The 21960-nt window shown below is 45.1% G+C and overlaps 1 protein-coding gene across 1 annotated transcript in view; it reads right to left on the bottom strand.

Annotated features, from left to right (window-relative positions):
* Positions 1-1371: 1371 nt before the first annotated feature.
* LOC142558416 (calcium-activated chloride channel regulator 1-like) overlaps positions 1372-21960 on the bottom strand; it is a 114999-nt gene continuing 94410 nt past the window's right edge. Inside the window, exons 12-13 of the mRNA XM_075670552.1 lie at positions 18557-18832; positions 1372-2066 (exon numbers count right to left, since the gene is read on the bottom strand). Of these exons, the coding sequence (XP_075526667.1) occupies positions 1489-2066; positions 18557-18832 (854 nt within the window). The 3' untranslated portion in view covers positions 1372-1488. The remainder of the gene's footprint in view (positions 2067-18556; positions 18833-21960) is intronic.

Genomic DNA, 21960 nt, shown 5'->3' with positions numbered 1-21960 from the left:
GGACATCGACCACCGCCGGAAGGTAGCTGTATGAAGCTTCGCTGTAAAGCTGACGTTAGGGACAATGAACCGTGCATCGAAAAAAGAAAGTGAAAGGCAAGAAAAATTCAAATTGCAATCGTTGCATTCCCAAGTAGAAGTTAGCTGGACTAATACAAATGTGCATCTTCATCTTTGGTCTTGCTGAATAGACTTCATTGACAGGTTCTCCGATTAGTTTTTCTCTTTCCCTGTTTAGCCTTCAATTATTCGGGGACATGCGTTTTTGTAATTCCAGCGTATTTGAAAATTTCATACAGGCAGAAGGCTAAAGGTACGCATCCTCTCACTCACCAAGTCAGAAACCAGTTTTTAACGTATCATTTTCCCTAAAATCTGCCCGATTAAGCGATAAATGAATCATGTATAGACGACGCGATTTTTTCCATGGCTTAGTACAGGATAACAATATCAAAATTCGTGGTGCTTCACCTGTATCAAGCGATTTTCGTATGGAAAACCTCGAATGCTGCTTTCACCTTATGCGATGAAGTAATCAGAATGACTAAGCAGGCCATGCGCTATCACACATGCAAGTTGTCACGTAAGTTTTGGTGCTCGCGACTTACTCAGGAAGAAGAGTATGTGCTAGTACTGTGCGCTAACCGCTGCACTACTGCGTTTGTTTTGATAGACAGTCACGTCACAAGTGGCAATAAATAGCCCCTGTTTGGTGTCGTCCAATAAAATAATCGTTAGCTTCTCGCATGTGTTGCAGAAGCGCAACAATAGAAATGCCATTACCGTGTGTGAGAAAATAGGCTGAAATGAACAACAAAATCCTAAGGTAACAAAAAGTTGATCGGGAGGGTGTAAAAGGAACCTACACCTCCTGGCCAAATAAAAGATGACAGTTATTTTAGCCTACCCTAAACAAGATGAAGGCAAAAGGAGACATTCATTACATCACTCGACATTTTCATTCGAATGCGTTGTTACTTCCTATTGTTTTCTCTCACCAGAGGTCGTGGATTTGAGTACCTTAATCAACTGTGCCTTAATTCACTTCGCCTTAATTGACAGCAAAGGTAGTTGGTTGAACTTTTGATCCTCACGATGTCGATCGCAATCCAATTTGGAGATTTGACCGGTTAGCCCACATGTCCAAGTGGGTTCGACTCCCACCAAACGTAGGCTCGAGTGCCTTAATTACCTCTATTTAATTAGCTTTCCCTTAACACCACAGGTCGTACTGATGCTTCTTCGCCTCAGCTTCACGCTTCCTTATAAAGGAATTGATGGCATGATTCGGCCTAATCATTACCAAAGGTCCTGGGTTCGACTCCCTATGAAGTTGGGTGCCATAACGCCGGACATCGGGTTTTTCGACCTATGAATCATCTAAGGCTTTCGCATTATTAATGTCATAGATAACGTCTCACATGCCCAGGCTTGCCCTATCATTTATTTTGCCCAGAATTGCCCCGTGCGGCACTAACTTGGCATGGTTTATGTTGTCCTCTGCCTTGTGTTGGTGTTAGTTTCATCACTGTAGTCCGATTTGATCTTCAGCAGCAGCGTAATAATGACTGCCATAACGACGACTGCGGCCGCTGACACCACCAGGATCCAAACGAAGACGGATCTCTGGCCTTCATGATGAACCTCTGCAGTGGGGGTTGTTGCCGGATCGAGAGGTGGCTCGGTCCTGGCCGGTCTTGTAGTGATTGTCGCTGGGCTGGCCTTCGGGGAAGGCTTTGCCGGCGTGAGGGCGTCAGCTACTTCAGAGGCTAATTCGGCGGTGAAGTTTGCGATTTCGAATTTCACTCGAATGACGTTGGACCTTTTCGACTTCAGCCCTTCAGCATTAAGAACGCGTGCAGCCAAGTACGCCGTCAGGTAGAAGCTATCGTTGCCACGGGGCGCCGTAGCCCAGCGACGCGGCAGGCTGATGGTGACCATGTGTTTGGAGCCGGCGGGAAGGGGTTCGAGGTTGCCTTTGACGACGCTCTTCAACAGCTCCTGGCTGTCGAAGTCGTTAAAGACCCCGCCTTCGTCCGTGCCGCCTCGGATCTCCACTGAAGTAGCTGCAATTGAAGATACAGACCATATAGCTCGCACTCGGCAAGACGTTGATATTTACAGAGAGACGATAACACGCATCCGCTCGCAGGCCTCATGGATAAAGGTTCAAATGCCAGGCATGATGCCATGAGATCGATTCATAGCTCTAACCAATGTGCGCCTACGACACGGAAAGACCATATATATATATATATATATATATATATATATATTTGTATATAACGTAGGCAAAGAGGGATTCTTCAGGCTACCTTTCAAACGTAAAGAACATGAGTGGTGCTACAAGGTAAACAGAACAAGTATTTAATTTCGACAGTTTCGATCGGTGGACCGATCTTCATCAGGTATATATATATATATATATATATATATGTGTGTGTGTGTGTGTGTGTGTGTGTGTGTGTGTGTGTGTGTGTGTGTGTGTGTGTGTGTGTGTGTGTGTGTGTGTGTGTGTGTGTGTGTGTGTGTGTGTGAGTGTGTGTGTGTCAGCTGTCACCCACCTAGTTTGAAAACAGCGAAGCTTTGCTTTGCAGATGAAACCGATTGTCTGTAGTTTGAAACAAGCTATTGTGTATTTGCGTACACGTGTTTAGTCGACATCGAGAACACGAATTTTCGTTATTTGTGGCATGTTTTCTTTGGCGGTGCTCTTTTACCCCTTTAAAATGGGCCCGCGAAAGAAAGAAATCCCATGTTTCTTCGCGTACACGCGCAAGAAAGACAGCGTTCTCAAACGAGCCGAGTGTAAGATCATCACCTTGCCTCCAGCGCGCCGCCTATGATAAGGCGTTACTTTTGCGCTGGTTTTGAAAGTAACCTATTGAATTGGGGCACTATTACTTTAGGCTTCAGAAGTCTCTTAGAGCTCTCCCTGTGGCGACAGAAAATACTACCCCATATTTATTTGGCCTATGGCCCATCTTATCGGTAGAACATCGCCGTGTTTGTGCGTGCGTGGGTGCGATTTTTCCATCATGGGATGGGATGAGCATGCGATGCAATCACATTCATAATGGCTGCAAGGTTTGTCGCCGATCTGCGCGCACCCCCACGCGCATGTCCGCGCTCTCCCACGCGCCCACACGTACAGCGCTGCTGGCGGGGCGCCTCCTCTCCTTGCTTCTGTTGCCAGTGGAGCCTCCTCTCCTTAATCCCCTCGCCGGTGATCACCGCTTTCCTGCGTCGACCACGGACTGCGCCCGCACACTCGTGAGCCACTAAAGGCTTACACCTTAAAAGACTCGGATCGACATCAAACTTCTCAGGGAGATTCCTGTAAACAAAGTAAAGGAATAGCTTCGGAAAGAGAATTTGAAAATTTTCGGCTTGGTGTGGATATTGAAACCGTGCCTCCGTGGTGTGCCTCCGGAGCACGCTTCCCCGGCGCCACGCCGGCTCCACGGCTCTGGCTGACTAAATGTGTGCCTAATGCGTGCGTCATTGGGCACGTGACGGCGCTGCCAATGAGTAGGAAGTGGCGCCGCTGAACGGTCCTTCGAGTCATGAGAACCCACGTGACCACGTGATGACGTCGCGTTCTCGGCGCTGGACCTGCTGCGGCTTTGACTGCGATATCGAGCGGTGAACACCAAGGGCACCGGATGGACGCCATGAACGTGCATGCGTCTAAATGTCGTACAAAAATCCCTCACGTGACCTGATCCTAGTTGCCTACAGACAGGATCGTTTAGGGACTTTCGAGAATGGCGACGCGAGCGCCAAGTGACGCCTTGGCGTGCCTGCTCTCTGGCACATGCTGACCGCTGCTTGTGTGACGTCTCTGCGCTGCGTTCAGTGTTTATTGGCGAAAAGTCATGGAGCGCTAGTGGTGCGATATGTCGGCTTTTTGTGTCGGTGAGCTCTGGTAGTGCGAGGCCCGTATTTCTGAAGAATTCGGTGGGGCTGACGACTGAAATAGTGGAGTGGCGTAGCGCCTCGGCGACACAGTTTGCGAACCGGCACTGTACAGCAACGTCGCCCGGTCCGCTCTTTTCGGCAGCGTCATCACATCGAACATGCACCTTTACTTGACGCGCGTCGAAGGCGGAGGTATCGTACGTGTTCCTGGCCACGAAGTCAGTCACGTAAGTGATATATTGCTTAAGGTGGTGTTTGCTCACAACTATTGACGCGTCCTTGAAATGAGGCAGCGTACGCTTTCAATAGAGTTCAGCGTTAGTGCGCTGTCCGTGACTTCGTGTGATTTGCCTTCATCGCGGGCTTTACACTTAGACTGTAGTACTGTGGACGTTAAAGAGCTCTAATGACATCACATGGTCTGCCAGAATATGCCAAATGCAGAGTAGATCTTTTAGGATTTTTGGTACTAAGGGCGCTATAAGCACAGTGAGATGGAGCTTAATGCCGCGCCCTGTGATGTTCAGGTGCATCTCTGCCCGTTTTTCGCACTTTTAGGTCTATCAATGGGACGTGAGGTTCTGTACAAAGTTGGGATGAAGTAACGTGTGTGTATAAACGTCCACAATACCTTCATCGCAGCACAGTTATGTAGTGCGGTGAAGCAAACAGTGCGTTGCGTTGCTGGCCGGGTCGTAAGGGCGCCCAAGTTCCAGTTTCGATGTTCCTGTTGCCCTGAGAATACTGCACCGCCCGCTTTGCTGTAATACCAGGTGCTCTAGAACTCTCTACTTGCCGGAATTTTTACTTTCACTTGGTAATACATCATAATGCATATCTGTAATGAAGTGAAGCTCACTAATAGTGCCAAATGCTTTGACAGTGTCAGACTTAACAGATTTAGATTGGCATGACCAATATACCAACCCACACTTTCCCGTTAGCAGTTTTATTAGGAATCTCTAACTAATCTTACAGCACATAAAAACAAAGTAAACGCCTCAAGAGTTGAATAGCAAGAAGTGCTTCAAACACTCAATACAGACGCACCTTAAGTGGTTAAATATTGCTAACAGATTAATGAAGGTTGATCAGACTTACTCATATTGGTCGCTTTACAGTGAAAATAATAGTACTAGATGAGACGCGAGCGACTCGTGTGCTGCTTGGTTATGCACGCCACATGGGTCCTAGCAAAACCTTAACAGGGTTCTTATTCACGCATGCCTGCTTGCGTCCTCAAAAATTTTATAATGTCACAGTTATAAAAAGAGGCGGTAGCCATAGGGCTTTAAACTCCGCAACTCCAATTTTGTTTCTTTTATACTCATTACAAGCTGAACATAACGCAGCATGACAGCATACGCCTAGGTGATTCCGACATTTTGTGACGAAAGCAGTGCTCACTAAGGGTTGCCTGTTCTAATATTACTCCCAGAATTCTTCAAACAGTTCATTTTTTAAGCATGGAGCATGTCATGCCTCTCAAGTGAGCTGCTTTGCACTACACCACATGATGCTCGACTAGAAAATTTACCAAGCAATAAGTTACTAGATGTAACTAAAAACAGCAAAGTCTGAAGTTAACATAACCTACAGCTCCTAAAGTCGGTAATTATTAAATTATGGCAAGGAAAAAACAGCCTGAATAAACTTATGTCTGCACTGTCTGCAAACAAACTTTTATCGTTAAGAAAATGCATATCCTCACGTAAACAAAAAGCAAGGAATTGTGTTAAATATATACGATCAGGTGCCCTTCTTCATACACCCTCTTTTTAATGCACTGTGAGGGTTATCACGATCAAAAATGCAGATCCAACACAGTGTTGAAATATAAATTCCACGAAGCTTGTCCGAGTTGGTGAGGTTGCAGCTATAGCAAACCACATGAGCACAGCATCACTGCCTGTGGCTGTTAACTCTGTGGGTCATAGATGACGGTAATGTGTGATGCTTCAAGTGGAAAATGTTTAGAGGATGAGAAGAGAGGTTTTGTAGAAGATAGCTTCGTGTAGTGATGCTGCGAAGTCTTCAACGTGTGACACTAGCTAGCAGTCGGGGACGGTAGCATCAAACATTGGTAGGTCTCATTCAAGTCACCTGGAGTCATCTTGGGTACCATGTGCAATGGTCTTAATCATGGGCTGGAAAATGGATGCACGATTCCCAGTTCCAGCATGTGCTCAAACACGCAGCAGGTAATCTTGAGCAGGCCTGCAGCTAGGCAACGTGAGTGAGCATGGGTAGAAGGTCCAGTAGTGATAGGTGTATGCGTAGACAAATAAATAAATAAATATCAAAATGCAGTTAAGGCTTCATACCCCGTGTGTCTCACTAGCGTACCCATTCTGGGGGATTAGCAAAGAATGAGCACATACTCAGTTGCGCATACCCTGTTCCGATGTTGTCGATTACGCCATACAATAACCAGCAGTAGGTTGTCTATTTGTGTACATACCCAGTGACCCAAGCAGTCACAACTATATATGGCACGAAAACGACGACAAAGGGCATGCCCTGGGGAAGCGGCAAAGAAAGTGTCGGAATAAAAAACAGGAAATAATGAAAGAGGATGATGTGCAGGAAGCTGATGGTGCATAGTACTTTACAGTCAGAAACACATTCAAACAAATGAGAAACAGCAGAGCTGTGCTAAATTTCGCTCACCTTGAATACCCACAAAACTCGTAATTTTTGTACGAACAATGCGCCCGGTTCTCTTGTACGAAAAGCTTTCAAGGTAACATTGATCTCTATAGATATCTTGCCTTTTGTAAACCAACTCCATACTATGCCTACAGAATTCTTAACAGTACCAGGCTACTATGGCATCTGCTGCCCTTCACCATGTTTCCCTCCCCTTGGCAGAAATTCCTAAATTAAGAATGCCGATTATCTGCTCTTTCCATTAAATGACCTATCCAGCTCCACTTCAGTTACTCTCAGCCAGTATATTGGCTACACTCATTTGCTGTCCAATAAGTACTGTATAGTTCTTGTCTCATAATGCTAAACCTGTCATAGTCTAATCCACCAAGCATTGCACAGTCCTGTTTGTTTTCAAGATTCTTTGTTATCCACCAAGTTTCAGCCCTTGAGCTTAGTGCCGGTAGAATACACTGATTGTGTAGTTTTCTAGGATAACAAGAAACTCAACTAGGCACCCCAATTTATTCTTATTAGGTGTTATACTCATGATCCAGGTCCCCTGTGACTACTTGGCCCAGGCAAGCATACTTCTGTAACAGGTTCGAGAAGCTGTTCACCAACCAAGGTGTCATGCCAAAGAGAAGGCCAGTAAATGCTATGGCACCAAACAGAGACATATGGCCATTTGAAAAAGCGCATGGCTGCATGAGAGGTGCAAGCAGATGGGATTCCGAGCATAAGAACCTCAGACGTGTCGGCACTTTGTCCAGCAACATCTACAGACAATTTGATGCGCTGGTCTGGGTCCCACCCACCTTCACTGTTGGCATCACCTGGACATTGCTTGGCAAGAAGGCACCGTGGACAACCGGAACTAGAACTCGGCTTCCAATCTGGCCTTGTCTATAGCCGATGGATTTGCAGCAGGAGTTCACGATAAAAGTGAGCGAGCATGGCATGTTAAACATCGCAGACGCCTTAGGGCGTTTATGGTGAATTCATTTTGACTGTACTCACACTGCAATAATATTCACTACAGCATGCTCTGTTCCTGCTATTAGTTTTGAAGATTCATATGGTAGTGCTGCTGCTGTAAGCATCTATAAGATAATGTAAAACTAATTACTCTTTTGTTTCCTCTGTATTCATTGTACTTTTTCCGTCACGGCCGCTCGATCAAGCATACATGAGCATGCCTCCTGTGTCGCGCAGAGCTTGGGCAAAGCTGTAAAACAGGTGGTGACAGTGGCAGCCACCAGTTTTGTGGCGATGCCACTATTCCGGGATAGGTCTGTGGGAATCCGCTGACCAGCCTTGAGGAATGGATTCTTTGAGTGTGTTCGATTAAGTTTGCGTCATGCTTGCGTTCGGTGTTTATCGTCATTCTTATTTTGGTACAGTCGAAAAACGTTGACGCCTCCATAGGAATGCTTTATATATAGAATAGACAATGAAGCTTATGATAGTGTTTTCAGCTGCTCTTACGTCTTTACTACTTACCACAGTACTAGTGAAAAGAAATTACAAACAAAAGTGTGGAACGTAAGGAAGCTAGTGTCATCTTCTTGTGCGGTAACGAAAAGTAAAGCAGTAGAATGAAGAGGATTAGAGGAACCTCCGAAACTAATGGCACCGCATTTGTGTGATGGCGGTGAGCAGCAGGACATTTTTGTGTGCCCTGAAGACATTCGAAATACGCTCAGCCTAGTAAAATAGGCGCGATATGTGCAAAAGGTGCATTAGGTGCAAAGGTACATTAGGTGCAAACAATAAAGTAAAATTAATTTTTTTTCTTTCCCACTTGAGCTGTTTCAAGTCCACTAGTTTCCAAGACTGCTCTACGCTTCTGATGGCTTGTTCTATATCCGTTCTGCAGAAAATTCGGACAGTGACAAAATTATCATGCAGTGAGGTGTGCCCATCTGAGCCAAAATCCCAAGATTTGGGAGGGACCCCCTAGAAAAAGCTACACTGGGTAACCTAGTCGACTTAGTCTGGGGCTCTCGGGTACATAACATATACGTATAGTGAAAGTACAGTCCAGGACCGTCAACCGCGGGTTACCCCTCTCCCCCTCCCTTTGTGCCAGTAGCGTGGTCTTCAGTAGACCGCCGACGCCTCAGGTGGCGTAAACTCGTGAAAGTGATCGTTTGGGAATGCCGCTGATGCCTTCGCAGCGTGTACCCACGTCCACCAATGCATGCGTTTCCTCGCACTTTTCCCCGGCTGTTAGCTTAAGCATTGCCTTCTCTCAAAACATATGTTCATCAAACCGTCAAGCGCGGCGGAGATTTTCCGTGCTGCCTGCTATCGCACAGGTGCTTATTATGTTTTGAGTAAAAGGATAGTCGTCATCTGGCAAAGGTAGGGGCACCCATACACATGCCAGCAATCGTCAGCGCGTGAAACACGATAGTGCGAGTGCTGCTCCTCTGCAGCACACGTTATCGCGCTGCAAAACGTTCTACAGAGAGTAACTGAAAGCACATGAGTTCCTCATGAATCTGGACACCTGTTACCCTAACGCAACCACCATGTTTCAGTGATTTGCGGTACACGATTTGTGTACAGTCGTCAGCCGATGAAAGACATGACGAGCGCTGTTAATTCTGACGCGGCAAACCGTACGAGATACGGCGGCGAGTAACTGAGAGCACACAAGTTATACATGAATGTGAACACCTCCAACTTTAATCACGCCGCCATGTATCAGTGATTCTCCTTACACCAAGATTGAGCACAGAATCTACTTAAGGGCTCACGGTCGCGTTGTCGCATATCATTCGTTGACGACTAGACACAGGGGATAAGTCGCATACGCGAGTTTTCCTAAAATAATTAATTGATGCAACGCTGGCACTGCGATCGTTCTGACACCACGGGGAGGGCCGCTAGTACGCGGATTTGTCTAATCTTCTTGATCATTGCTTCAGGTGTTCTTGCCGCTTTGCTTACTACCCTTTGTGTGTCTTTAAGTGACCTAAATTCCAAAGCAGTTTCACATTTTCTAAAAGGATAAGGCAATAAAGCTCTTGAGCATACATAATCACTACGGAGTGCCGCGAATATACCTTTTCATCATCATCATCATCATCATCATCATCATCATCATCATCATCATCATCATCATCATCATCATCATCATCATCATCATCAGCCTAGTTACGCCCACTGCAGGGCAAAGGCCTCTCCCATACTTCTCCAACTACCCCGGTCATGTACTAATTGTGGCCATGTTGTCCCTGCAAACGTCTTCATTTCATCCGCCCACCTAACTTTCTGCCGCCCCCTGCTACGCTTCCCTTCCCTTGGAATCCAGTCCGTAACCCTTAATGACCATCGGTTATCTTCCCTCCTCATTACATGTCCTGCCCATGCCCATTTCTTTTTCTTGATTTCAACTAAGGTGTCGTTTACCCGCGTTTGTTGCCTCACCCAATCTGCTCTTTTCTTATCCCTTAACGTTACACCCATCATTCTTCTTTCCATAGCTCGTTGCGTCGTCCTCAATTTCAGCAGAACCCATTTCGTAAGCCTCCAGGTTTCTGCCCCATATGTGAGTACTGGTAACACACAGCTGTTATACACTTTCCTTTTGAGGGATAGTGGTAACCTGCTGTTCATGATTTGAGAATGCCTGCCAAACGCATTCCAGCCCATTCTTATTCTTCTGGTTATTTCAGTCTCATGATCCGGATCCGTGGTCACTACCTGCCCTAAGTAGATGTATTCCCTTACCACTTCCAGTGCTTCGCTACCTATCGTAAACTGCTGTTTTCATCCGAGACTGTTAAACAATACTTTACTTTTCTGCAAATTAATTTTCAGACCCGCCCTTCTGCTTTGCCTCTCCAGGTCAGTGAGCATGCATTGCAATTGGTCTCCTGAGTTACTAAGCAAGGCAATATCATCAGCGAATCGCAAGTTGCTAAGGTATTCTCCATCAACTTTTACCCCCAATTCTTCCCACTCCAGGCCTCTGAATACCTCCTGTAAACATGCTGTGAATAGCATTGGAGATATCGTATCTCCCTGTCTGACGCCTTTCTTTATAGGGATTTTGTTACTTTCTTTGTGGAGGACTACGGTGGCTGTGGAGCCGCTATAGATATCTTCCAGTATTTTTACATATGGCTCATCTACACCCTGATTCCGTAATGCCTCCATGACTGCTGAGGTTTCGACTGAATCAAACGCTTTCTCGTAATCAATGAAAGCTATATATAAGGGTTGGTTATATTCTGCACATTTGTCTATCACTTGATTGACACTGTGAATATGGTCTATTGTTGAGTAGCCTTTACGGAATCCTGCCTGGTCCTTTGGTTGACAGAAGTCTAAGGTGTTCCTGATTCTATTTGCGATTACCTTAGTAAATACTTTGTAGGCAACGGACAGCAAGCTGATCGGTCTATAATTTTTCAAGTCTTTGGCGTCCCCTTTCTTATGGATTAGGATTATGTTAGCGTTCTTCCAAGATTCCGGTACGCTCGAGGTTATGAGGCATTGCGTATACAGGGTGGCCAGTTTCTCTAGAACAATCTGACCACCATCCTTCAACAAATCTGCTGTTACCTGATCCTCCCCAGCTGCCTTCCCCCTTTGCATAGCTCCTAAGGCTTTCTTTACTTCTTCTGGCGTTACCTGTGGGATTTCGAATTCCTCTACGCTATTCTCTCTCCCACTATCGTCGTAGGTACGACTGGTACTGTATAAATCTCTATAGAACTCCTCAGCCACTTGAACTATCTCATCCATATTAGTAACGATATTTCCGGCTTTGTCTCTTAACGCACACGTCTGATTCTTGCCTATTCCTAGTTTCTTCTTCACTGTTTTTAGGCTTCCTCCGTTCCTGAGAGCCTGTTCAATTCTATCCATATTATAGTTTCTGATGTCCGCTGTCTTACGCTTGTTGATTAACTTAGAAAGTTCTGCCAGTTCTATTCTAGCTGTAGGGTTAGAGGCTTTCATACATTGGCGTTTCTTGATCAGATCTTTCGTCTCCTGCGATAGCTTACTGGTTTCCTGTATAACGGCGTTACCACCGACTTCTATTGCGCACTCCTTAATGATGCCCATGAGATTGTCGTTCATTGCTGCAACACTAAAGTCCTCTTCCTGAGTTAAAGCCGAGTACCTGTTCTGTAGCTTGATCCGGAATTCCTCTAGTTTCCCTCTTACCGCTAACTCATTGATTGGCTTCTTGTGTACCAATTTCTTCCGTTCCCTCCTCAAGTCTAGGCTAATTCGAGTTCTTACCATTCTATGGTCACTGCAGCGTTCCTTGCCGAGCACGTCTACATCTTGTATGATGCCAGGGTTCGCGCAGAGTATGAAGTCGATTTCATTTCTAGTCTCACCATTCGGGCTCCTCCACGTCCACTTTCGACTAACCCGCTTGCGGAAAAAGGTGTTCATTATCCGCATATTATTCTGTTCTGCAAACTCTACTAATAATTCTCCTCTGCTATTCCTAGAGCCTATGCCATATTCCCCCACTGACTTGTCTCCAGCCTGCTTCTTGCCTACCCTGGCATTGAAGTCGCCTATCAGTATAGTGTATTTTGTTTTGACTTTACCCATCGCCGATTCCACGTCTTCATAAAAGCTTTCGACTTCCTGGTCATCATGACTGCATGTAGGGGCATAGACTTGTACCACCTTCAATTTGTACCTCTTATTAAGCTTCACAACAAGACCTGCCACCCTCTCGTTAATGCTATAGAATTCCTGTATGTTATCAGCTATTTCCTTATTAATCAGGAATCAGACTCCTAGTTCTCGTCTCTCTGCTAAGCCCTGGTAACACAGTACATGCCCGCTTTTTAGCACTGTATATGCTTCTTTTGTCCTCCTAACCTCACTGAGCCCTATTATATCCCATTTACTACCCTCTAATTCCTCCAACAACACTGCTAGACTCGCCTCGCTAGATAGCGTTCTAACGTTAAACGTTGCCAAGTTCAGATTCCAATGGCGGCCTGTCCGGAGCCAGGTATTCTTAGCACCCTCTGCAGCGTCACAGATCTGACCGCCGCCGTGGTCAGTTGCTTCGCGGCTGCTGGGGACTGAGGGCCGGGGTTTGATTGTTGTATTCATATAGGAGGTTGTGGCCCAGTACTGCACCAGGGTGGCCAATCCTGCTCTGGTGAGAGAGTGCGTTACCGGTTCTGGTCACCGGGATCAGGCCGCACTCCAGGCCTGTTTGTGCAATTTTCTCAACACACGTTTTTTTTCTGTATTTTCCGGTGGAGAATTGCGCTGCACCGGGATTTGAATCACGGTCCTTTTGCACTGGAGACGGATACTCTACCGTCCCCGCAGGAGTTCAATTAAAAATTCGAGAATGGGGTTTTGCGTGACAAAACCACTTTCTGATTATGCACGCCTTAGTGGAGGACTCCGACAATTTCGACCACCTGGGGTTCTTTAACGTGCACTAAATTCTAAGTACACGGGTGTTTTCGCATTTCGCCCCCATCGATATGCGGCTGCCGTGGCCGGGGTCCGATCCCGCGACCTCGTGCTCAGCAGTCTAACACCATGACCACTGAGCAACCACGGCGGGTCCCGCAGGAGTTGTACGCCTCATTTAACCTACAGTGGTGCCCAATTTGATCAGTCAAGGTGGGCCAATCTGAGCTCGGTTATACCGCATGGATGGCACTCGGCTAGAGAACCTGGTATTTATGACCTCCACATGTGTGGCCACACATAATTGAGGATATATAATTTTTTTTTTAGGAGGGTTTACGTACAGTGATAAAATGAAGGAAAAGACATTAAAAAGAAAGAAAAAAAAAGGGGGAAAAAAAAGGAACATAACTTGTGATTTGAACTCGTGATCCTTCAATGTTGCCCGGAAAGGTAGCTCAGTCGGTTGGTTCGTCAAGCCAGCGGTTACTTTCAAGCGCCATAGCTCCTGCTCCGAGCCTCATACTTATGTGGAAAGGGGCTGGTGTTGTCCGCGACAGTCGATTTTTCGTTAACAAACTATAACACGGCAATCAGCACTCGAATAAATTATAACCCTAATAATAATTGTAAATATTCATCTCATCTATAGGATCTAAAGCGCGCGCTGTTTCTTGCCTCTGCGTGTAGTAGTTAAGAGAGCTAGTTTAAGGGCGGAGAAGAGGGAAGGAAAGGAAAGCAAACTTGCAGCGCCGTGGTTTTAAAGCGCAACCGTGGTAGAGAAACGGAAAGGCGATATAAGCATGCGTGGCCATGATACGCACACGACAAACTGCCTTACAATTTAGACTTGAGGGGTAGTTTCGTTAACAAACTATAACACGGCAATCAGCACTCGAATATAATTATAACCCTAATAATAATTGTAAATATTCATCTCATCTATAGGATCTAAAGCGCGCGCTGTTTCTTGCCTCTGCGTGTAGTAGTTAAGAGAGCCAGTTTAAGGGCGGAGAAGAGGGAAGGAAAGGAAAGCAAACTTGCAGCGCCGTGGTTTTAAAGCGCAACCGTGGTAGAGAAAAGGAAAGGCGATATAAGCATGCGTGGCCATGATACGCACACGACAAACCGCCTTACAACATTTAGACTTGAGGGGAAGCTTCGTTAACAAACTATAACACGGCAATCAGCACTCGAATACGACGAGAGAAATTATTGAGACGTGGAAAATTCCCTTGAAATAAATCTGGTTTGCGAGACAAATGCTTGTATGTATTGAATCTCTTAAAAGATGAGGGGGGAAATATGCGCTCACCGAGAGGGCATCGTCAGCACGAGACCACCACCAGGCTCCTTACGGGGATGTGGAGAGCTTCGCGGCCGGAACGAAGCCTACCCTCTCCGCCGGCCAGGCGTGGAAAACGCGCTTTCCGATCGCTCAAGAATGCGCAGGAATAGTATAGATCTAGCGTCTTGGAAAAGCTTTCACAGGTGCGAGGGCGGCACGCATAGCGTGGGAAGCTAGCCGCCGGAATAGCTATCTTCGAGAGCTATTCTATATTATATTATACTTCGAGAGCTATGACTGATGCTTTTCTATATATATGTATTCATCTCATCTATGCGATCGCATGCGCGCGCTATTTCTTTGTCTCTGCGTGAAGTAGTTAAGAGAGCCAGTTTAAGGGCGGAGAAGAGGGAAGGAAAGGAAAGCAAACTTGCAGCGCCGTGGTTTTAAAGCGCAACCGTGGTAGAGAAACGGAAAGACGATATAAGCATGCGTGGCCATGATACGCACACGACAAACTGCCTTACAATATTTAGACTTGAGGGGTAGTTTCGTTAACAAACTATAACACGGCAATCAGCACTCGAATAAATTATAACCCTAATAATAATTGTAAATATTCATCTCATCTATAGGATCTAAAGCGCGCGCTGTTTCTTGCCTCTGCGTGTAGTAGTTAAGAGAGCTAGTTTAAGGGCGGAGAAGAGGGAAGGAAAGGAAAGCAAACTTGCAGCGCCGTGGTTTTAAAGCGCAACCGTAGTCCAAGTAGGCCAAATTGAAACGTGCCAAGCTTCTCAACGTCGTGGATTGCGCGCGAGAATTTCTTTAGGGGCTTTCATGCCGGTTTTTCAAAGCATGCGTACGCCTGTCGTAGTGGTTTCAATATCTCGCTTCTCTGCTAGAGGTCCTCTGTTTGAATCCTGCCGTCGGAGAACTTAATTAAATTTCACTTTAGTTATTTTTAACACCGTGGTTTCTTGCAAATTATAAGTTTTCAAGCTCACGAAAACTGTTTAAAGACAGAACGTTGAAGCTAGCTTAGGCAAATTTATGTGCTAAGCATGGTTCCCTTGCCGGCTGGTACACCCAATTTGCAGTTCCCGTAGACACTAGCGCCATAGTTCTCTACGTCTAGATATTTCAGTGTAAGCAGTGTGGGTGCCGCCCTAAATAAAAGAAATGTGACGTTTCAGCCAAAAACAGAAACCAAAATGACGTGCGACATCATCGAGGCCCACAGAAATCAAGTGTTGAATGAAAACTGTGTGAGTGCGCCATCTGTTTTTTATCTGACAAAGGAATTGCACCATTTATCGGGTGACCTGTCGTGAGGACCCGCTTTCTCCAACCGCGCGATGCAGCATGTAAAGGTGATCATTCCGTGTCTTCACATTCTTTTATGTTTTTTTATTATACTGACGATGCGCACTAGCGTATTTACATGTACGTCCTTCATCTCTGTAAATTCAGTTGTTAGCGCTACGTGCGGCTCTCGTGTGCATCTTTTGCGTCCTCGCCTTTCGCGCTGTTCCCTAGATCAAGACTTTGAATCAACTAGCCGACACGTTCACTTCATTAGATCCCTCTAGGGATGATTTTAGGACACTCTGTGACCGGTGCTAGCCGGATTGAAGCCGCGACTCCGAGAAAGTACCGCGACGCTATCCCCACTCGGCTACCATAGCGTGTGATAGCGGACGCTTTATCTTGACGCAAACATAATTTTTGGAGAATCGCTTGTGGCCTGTAGCACAAATCTACTTATCGAGCTGGATTACTCGCATAGGGCATTACTTACATAGAAGAAGATAGTGCTGCAGACAAATTAACACGTTTTCACTAATGTACCAGTCGACTAATAACGTTAACGCACGTATAGCCATATAACAATTGAAGCTAGGGATTTCATTAGGCACATACGCTTATAACGAATTTTTAAACTAGCACTGTCTTAGATATGAGTCCAGTCAAACTGGCGGTAAGAAATACACTGTTATTCCACTTACCTTTATCACAAAAAGTTTTTTAATTTAATGTAACAGAAAAGTTACTGAAACATCAGTGCATTGTTGCATATTGCCATCTCGTAATCTTTCTAATCATCACAATAAAACTAATTATGATTCTGCTTTCACTTCAAATTTTCGGAACTCTCATCTCAAAACTGCTCTAATTAACAGAATTGATCCTAAGAGGATATGACTGTCGAAATGGCCAGCTTCAATTCGCAAATTCTAGCATGTGCCTTAAGTAGCTAGTTTGAATAATTTAGCGAACGTTAGTCAACTGTTTAAATATCCTCCTGAGTTCCGAGGTGTATTAATGTTTACAGATTTCTGTGAGCTTTTCAGAAATTGATTTTTACGTTACAGAGACAAAAAGCGAATTTTAGTTTTTCACAATTATCGGGTGTTTTAGCACAGCATGATGTCCAATACATTGGACACTGGAACTCTACCCGGTCATTTTTGTGGTAGTGGATATGCAGTAGCAAAGGGCAAACTTATTATTGCAAATGGCTTCAAAAGTGCAAAATCTGTTCAATAATGGAAATTTCATTACAGAAAAAGAACGAGCGATAATGTGTGAGGAATAGAACTTACTTTTTCGGCGGTTGCCGTAGAAAGCCGTGCAGTTGAATGCCGCCATTGCAAACACCCCTGGTGGCCAAACTACTAATGCATTTTCAACAAAACTTTATAGGTGGCGCTAGTAGGTGTCTAAAATATTGGACAATTCGGTTTTACGGGCTAAAAACATGCTGCTGCCTGGGTAGTGACGGAGTATTTGATGTCCAATATATTGGTGAAATACCCCATAGCCGGCACTCAGGAGGATATAGTTTTTTTTTATTTCTCATGAATAATGTCCGCCACTCAGGGCAATGTATCGCAGTATTTGCCAAAGACGATACAATATTTGCAAAAGACGATATTTGCCGAAGACATGCCACAGATGATTTTTGATAAATTGTTAGCTATAAAAAGCTATATTCATATAGCTGAGGTATCGCGCAATGTGAGCCTTGAATACACTTGCATGGACGATGCTTTTGTAATACGGCAAAGATAAAAAACAGCTTCGATTATTCACCTTCATGCCCCGAGGGTGTTGCAGAAGGGAGTGGAATGCATGACAAACGAATGTATATAACACAGAAATGCGGCAGTACAGGAAACAAGAATAGCGCAGGATTGCTGCAATACAGAAAACAAAAACAGAAAAAGGTAACTATGCTGCAGCAAAATTCTGATTACTGAAGATACACAAGATCCTCAATAGCCGATTTAAACAAGCCAGTGTCGGTAATTGCGGCACTTGAAGTGGTCAGGCGGTTCCAATCGTTACTTGTCCTAGGAATTAATGAGTAAAAATATGAGTTAGTCCGAGAAAACAAGATGCCTACTTTATGAAGGTAATCTTTACGGGATGAAATGTACTCTGGATCAGATGGAAGGACTTCAATCTGATAATTTTACGTGACAGAGAGCTAACCGAGACACTTTCTGTCGTAAGGGAAGAAGAGAAAAGTTCCAACTAGTTTTAATGGCAGACACACTAGACAGACAAGAGTAGTTGTGAAGTACGAATCTTGCGCTTAGATTTTGCACTGATTACAAAGTTTGGATGAGAGACAAAAGACCAAAATCCCACACCGAGCATGCATATTCAAGGTTTTGGCGTGCGAGCGATTAATAGAGTAGAAGTTTTAATGAAGATGGTGCCATAGAGAAATTGCGGCTTAAACACCCAGCATACGATTGTCATTATTGACAATAAAGTTAATATGTGTATGGAAGAACAGAATATTGGTTATGAAAACATCTTCAGAATCATCAAAACAATGCCAGGGTGTCCTCCTCGTATACTTAGCACAAACAAAAGCCGAGATTTCCAAACAAAGGAAATAGATTTTTGATACCTACAGCCTAATGCAAATCAATACAATACAAAAAAGTCAACTACGTGCGCGATGTTCATAGGCATTTCTTGTGGGTTTTTTTTTCGGCAGGGCACCATTGTGAACACTAAATAAGAAAGCAAGGTGTCACCTCACTCACTAGCAATTAACATCTTTAAAAATATTCGGCAATATCTAGGCTTGCATTATTCGCGACACTCGTCTCAACCGCAGTGTCCTCGACGCTAGTTACGCCCAAACGAAAATAAAGAAGCCAAAACTCGAGTTGATTTTGTGACCAGCACTAACCTTCCTGCTGAGTATTCTGAAGCCACGTGTCCGTGTGTTCGTGAATCGCGTTCACAGACATTACGCACCTTTTCCATTTGTCATGTGCGCCCCAGGCCAAGTCCATTTAAGAGTGATGATAGGAGTTCTGTCCTTCAGAACATGCCCACCGTCAAGCTGAAAGTTAAAGATTCTGGCAGGAGGAACATCAGCCTGGAGCAGGTTACTGGCGACCGTGAATGAACCACCAGCTATGACCCTTTGGAATGGGGGCGTGGGCTCAATGTCTTCCAAAAGGTCATCGGCCGGTGTGTAGTTTGCTGGCACCGGCTCGATGGCGCTGATGTTTATTTCTGGCAATCCTTCTGGAAGACACAAAGCCAACGTGTTACTGTATTGTCAACAAAGCGTAGTGGTAGTAACATAGCATTTACCACATAGCAGCGGCATTATCCAGAAACAACCAGTTCAAATAACGTCTGCTAAGCTATCGCTTCGGGAATGCATGCCTGAGGCCCCAGAGCAAAACACCACAAATACTCAGGTCACGCAGATACAGGCAATGACTATCATCCCTTGTGCTACTTTTTGCGGCGTAACTGCTATCCTCCAGTCGCTCGAAATTTTTCGTGGCATGCTCACCCAAGAAACCGCAAACTCAAAAAGGGTTTGTGTCGGTGTTTTCACGTAACAAAACTATGTTACTTTCTCGTATATACGAATTACAATTCGATGCTGTCATGTCTGTAGGTTGTGTATAAGTCGTACACGTTTTCTGACACATTATACTTCGAGAAATTCAATTAGTACAATGCCTGCAAGAATGAAGACGAATGACGATGGACATCAAACGGCAGCTCCAAAAGGGCATTGTCTTTCAGCGCACGGGTAACAGCATTGTTTCCTCGTGTATTCATATTACAACGCGAAGCTACCGTGTCTGCCGCTTGTGCATAAATCGTACCTTACGCATTTTCCGACGCTATTTGCTTTTAAACACAAATTTTGTTCAATAAGGCAGTTGCGATTGGCGGATGGCCTGGAAGAACGATGCGCGTGCCCACGTGACGCACGACGCCTGTGGTGGTGGAGCTTGCGCAACGTTGTTTATCTTCAGGTGGGGTGACGGTACCTGTCTAACATAGACATCAGCTTCGCTGTACAGGGTCAAATGGAGGCGGGCTTTTGTTTTCATGACCATACCTCATGCATGCTGATGATATCTATGTAAGTTTAAAGGGTGTAAGTGTTGTCCGAAAAAAAAAGTAAACTCATCCCCTAGTCGTTCACATCCATCGAAGACATGTCTCCTTGAACAAGTTGGGGTAAGGAGTGGGGCGTTGTAATTGCGCACGGCGCTCTATCGCGTCACGCCTCGAGTGGCGGGATTACGAGGAGCATGCGACTGCTTACAATGTTTCGCCCGCTATCTTTTGGGCCGGCCAACACATTCCGACTGCACGTACTAATGGGATGCCTTTAGACTGCACTATCTGCGGGTCTCCCCTCGAAAGAGGCGCAAACATACCCGATAAGAAAAAGGAAGCGTTCTCGCTTATGTAGGCATTGTTTTTAAATGACGCCATAAAGCACGTAAAACAATTTACATTTATTTTCACAGAATAAGGTAGACAATCCTGGCATTGCGCTTGTCGTCCCACTGCGTATAGTGTAATGGATAACGCTTGCACCGGACAGTGATTTGTGTGCTGCCGTATTGCACAACCCATCTCACTGCTTCTCGGCCCCACAAGGCCCCTACGTGCCGCGGAATTGACGCTGACGCTTTCTCCTTAATTAAAACAAGAGTGCGCTTTCATTCCACCAAGCTGATTCCGCAAAGCGATTATATGTCATTTCTGTTGTGAAGTTAGAAAAAAAAAGACCGATGAAAAAAACATGGCTCGTAAAAAGCTGCAAAATAAATAGGAATTCACTTCCTAGTCTTCCAGTGCAGCTATATAGCCCAGATAAATGGTATCAATAATAAGGGGCTGGGGCGGCTTATTTGAGTGCCACCCATACTGCTTGCGCTAAATCACATTTAAAGGCCATCTTACTCCAAGCCCTCACAATTTTCGCAAGTTATAAATGATAAATTGGGTCATACTGTCAACACGATAAATCCAACAGGTGACTGTACCCCAGACGCCGACTGTCTACAAATGTTGAACGCCGCATGCTTTTCGCATTTACCAAAGAGACTATTACCCAGGACTTTTTCTAACCAATTACCGTAACACTGCATATGCTGTTGATTATATTCTCGGTAGAAGACATTCTTAATTATGAAAAAAAGCTATCTCTCTACTTTCGTAGGTGGGGACGAGATCAACTGAAAGCTGCTGAATGAGTGCTAAACATATTAGACCGAGAAGTCTGAGAAATTTGTTGTCACTGTTAATTGCCTGCTGTTACATTACAAGACTATTGGAAAGGAAAAAACGTCGTTGCAGTTGTTCAAACAGTGAATAATGACTCCCATTTTTATTTAGCTCCACATTTTATTAAGCTGTGTGCCATGCAGAATAATTAAACTTCTCATATATTCTCACATTAACTTGTTTCACTCAGTAATTGACATTCAACCTCGTCAACGCTGATTAAGTAAGGAGCTTTCTTGTAAAGAGCCGTTAGCAATCTTGCTCCATGCCTTGTCACGTAAACCTTGATAATAACTTCGAAACTGATGCCATCTATTTTACGTACGATGACGACTTGGATAGAAACTAGTGTCAATGCTTGCTAATTACATTGTTATAGTTGAGCCTATATACGTTGTAATTTGAATAGATAAATTATCAGCCAATTGTTATTGCCAATAACAAGTCGTACAAACTGGGTTCTCTGAGTCATCGCTTTACTGACATGCACACATGTCTAGCGGGCCGAAACAGTCTTTGAGCGAGCTGTAGATACTGACAGTAGAAACAATAGGCTTAGAAATGCCGGAGAGATATGAGTGCTGATTTCAAATATTTCCGGGTGGTGAGCCGTGATCTTATGAATGCGCGTGCCGAGCAGTCTCGCCAGGGCAGAAAATAGCGGCGAGCTTTGGAATTGTCGGCCTCTGCCCGTAGCCACACGAAAAGGATGACCATGCCGACAAAACCACGTAACAAGAAATGCTTCCGCCACTATTTCGACCGTGATTTCATGCAGAGGCGTCACCTTAGGTCACCGTGAGTACCGGTTGACACACGTGAGGAGGCATCTGAAAACTTCGCAGGGTGGAAGAGGCCCCACCAAGTCTAAGTGCACATGATCGTATCGGCTCTCTGGTGGTCGAAACGGCGGCACAACTGAATGCACATACCGGGTCACTTTCACGGTTTGGCAGGCCTGGCAGCTTCTTGCCCAGCTTCAAACAACTTTGTTGATCCCTGGTCAGACTGGCCAGATACGCATTGACTCATATATTGAACGCCGAAATTGATGGGACAAGTGCGAGCGAGGAACTGCCTGCAATGTATCGCAAGTGACCAATGTTGTT

The sequence above is a fragment of the Dermacentor variabilis genome, chromosome 9, assembly GCF_050947875.1.
Source record: "Dermacentor variabilis isolate Ectoservices chromosome 9, ASM5094787v1, whole genome shotgun sequence".
Lineage (NCBI taxonomy): Eukaryota > Metazoa > Arthropoda > Arachnida > Ixodida > Ixodidae > Dermacentor > Dermacentor variabilis.
This window is presented reverse-complemented; position numbering and strand designations above follow the sequence as displayed.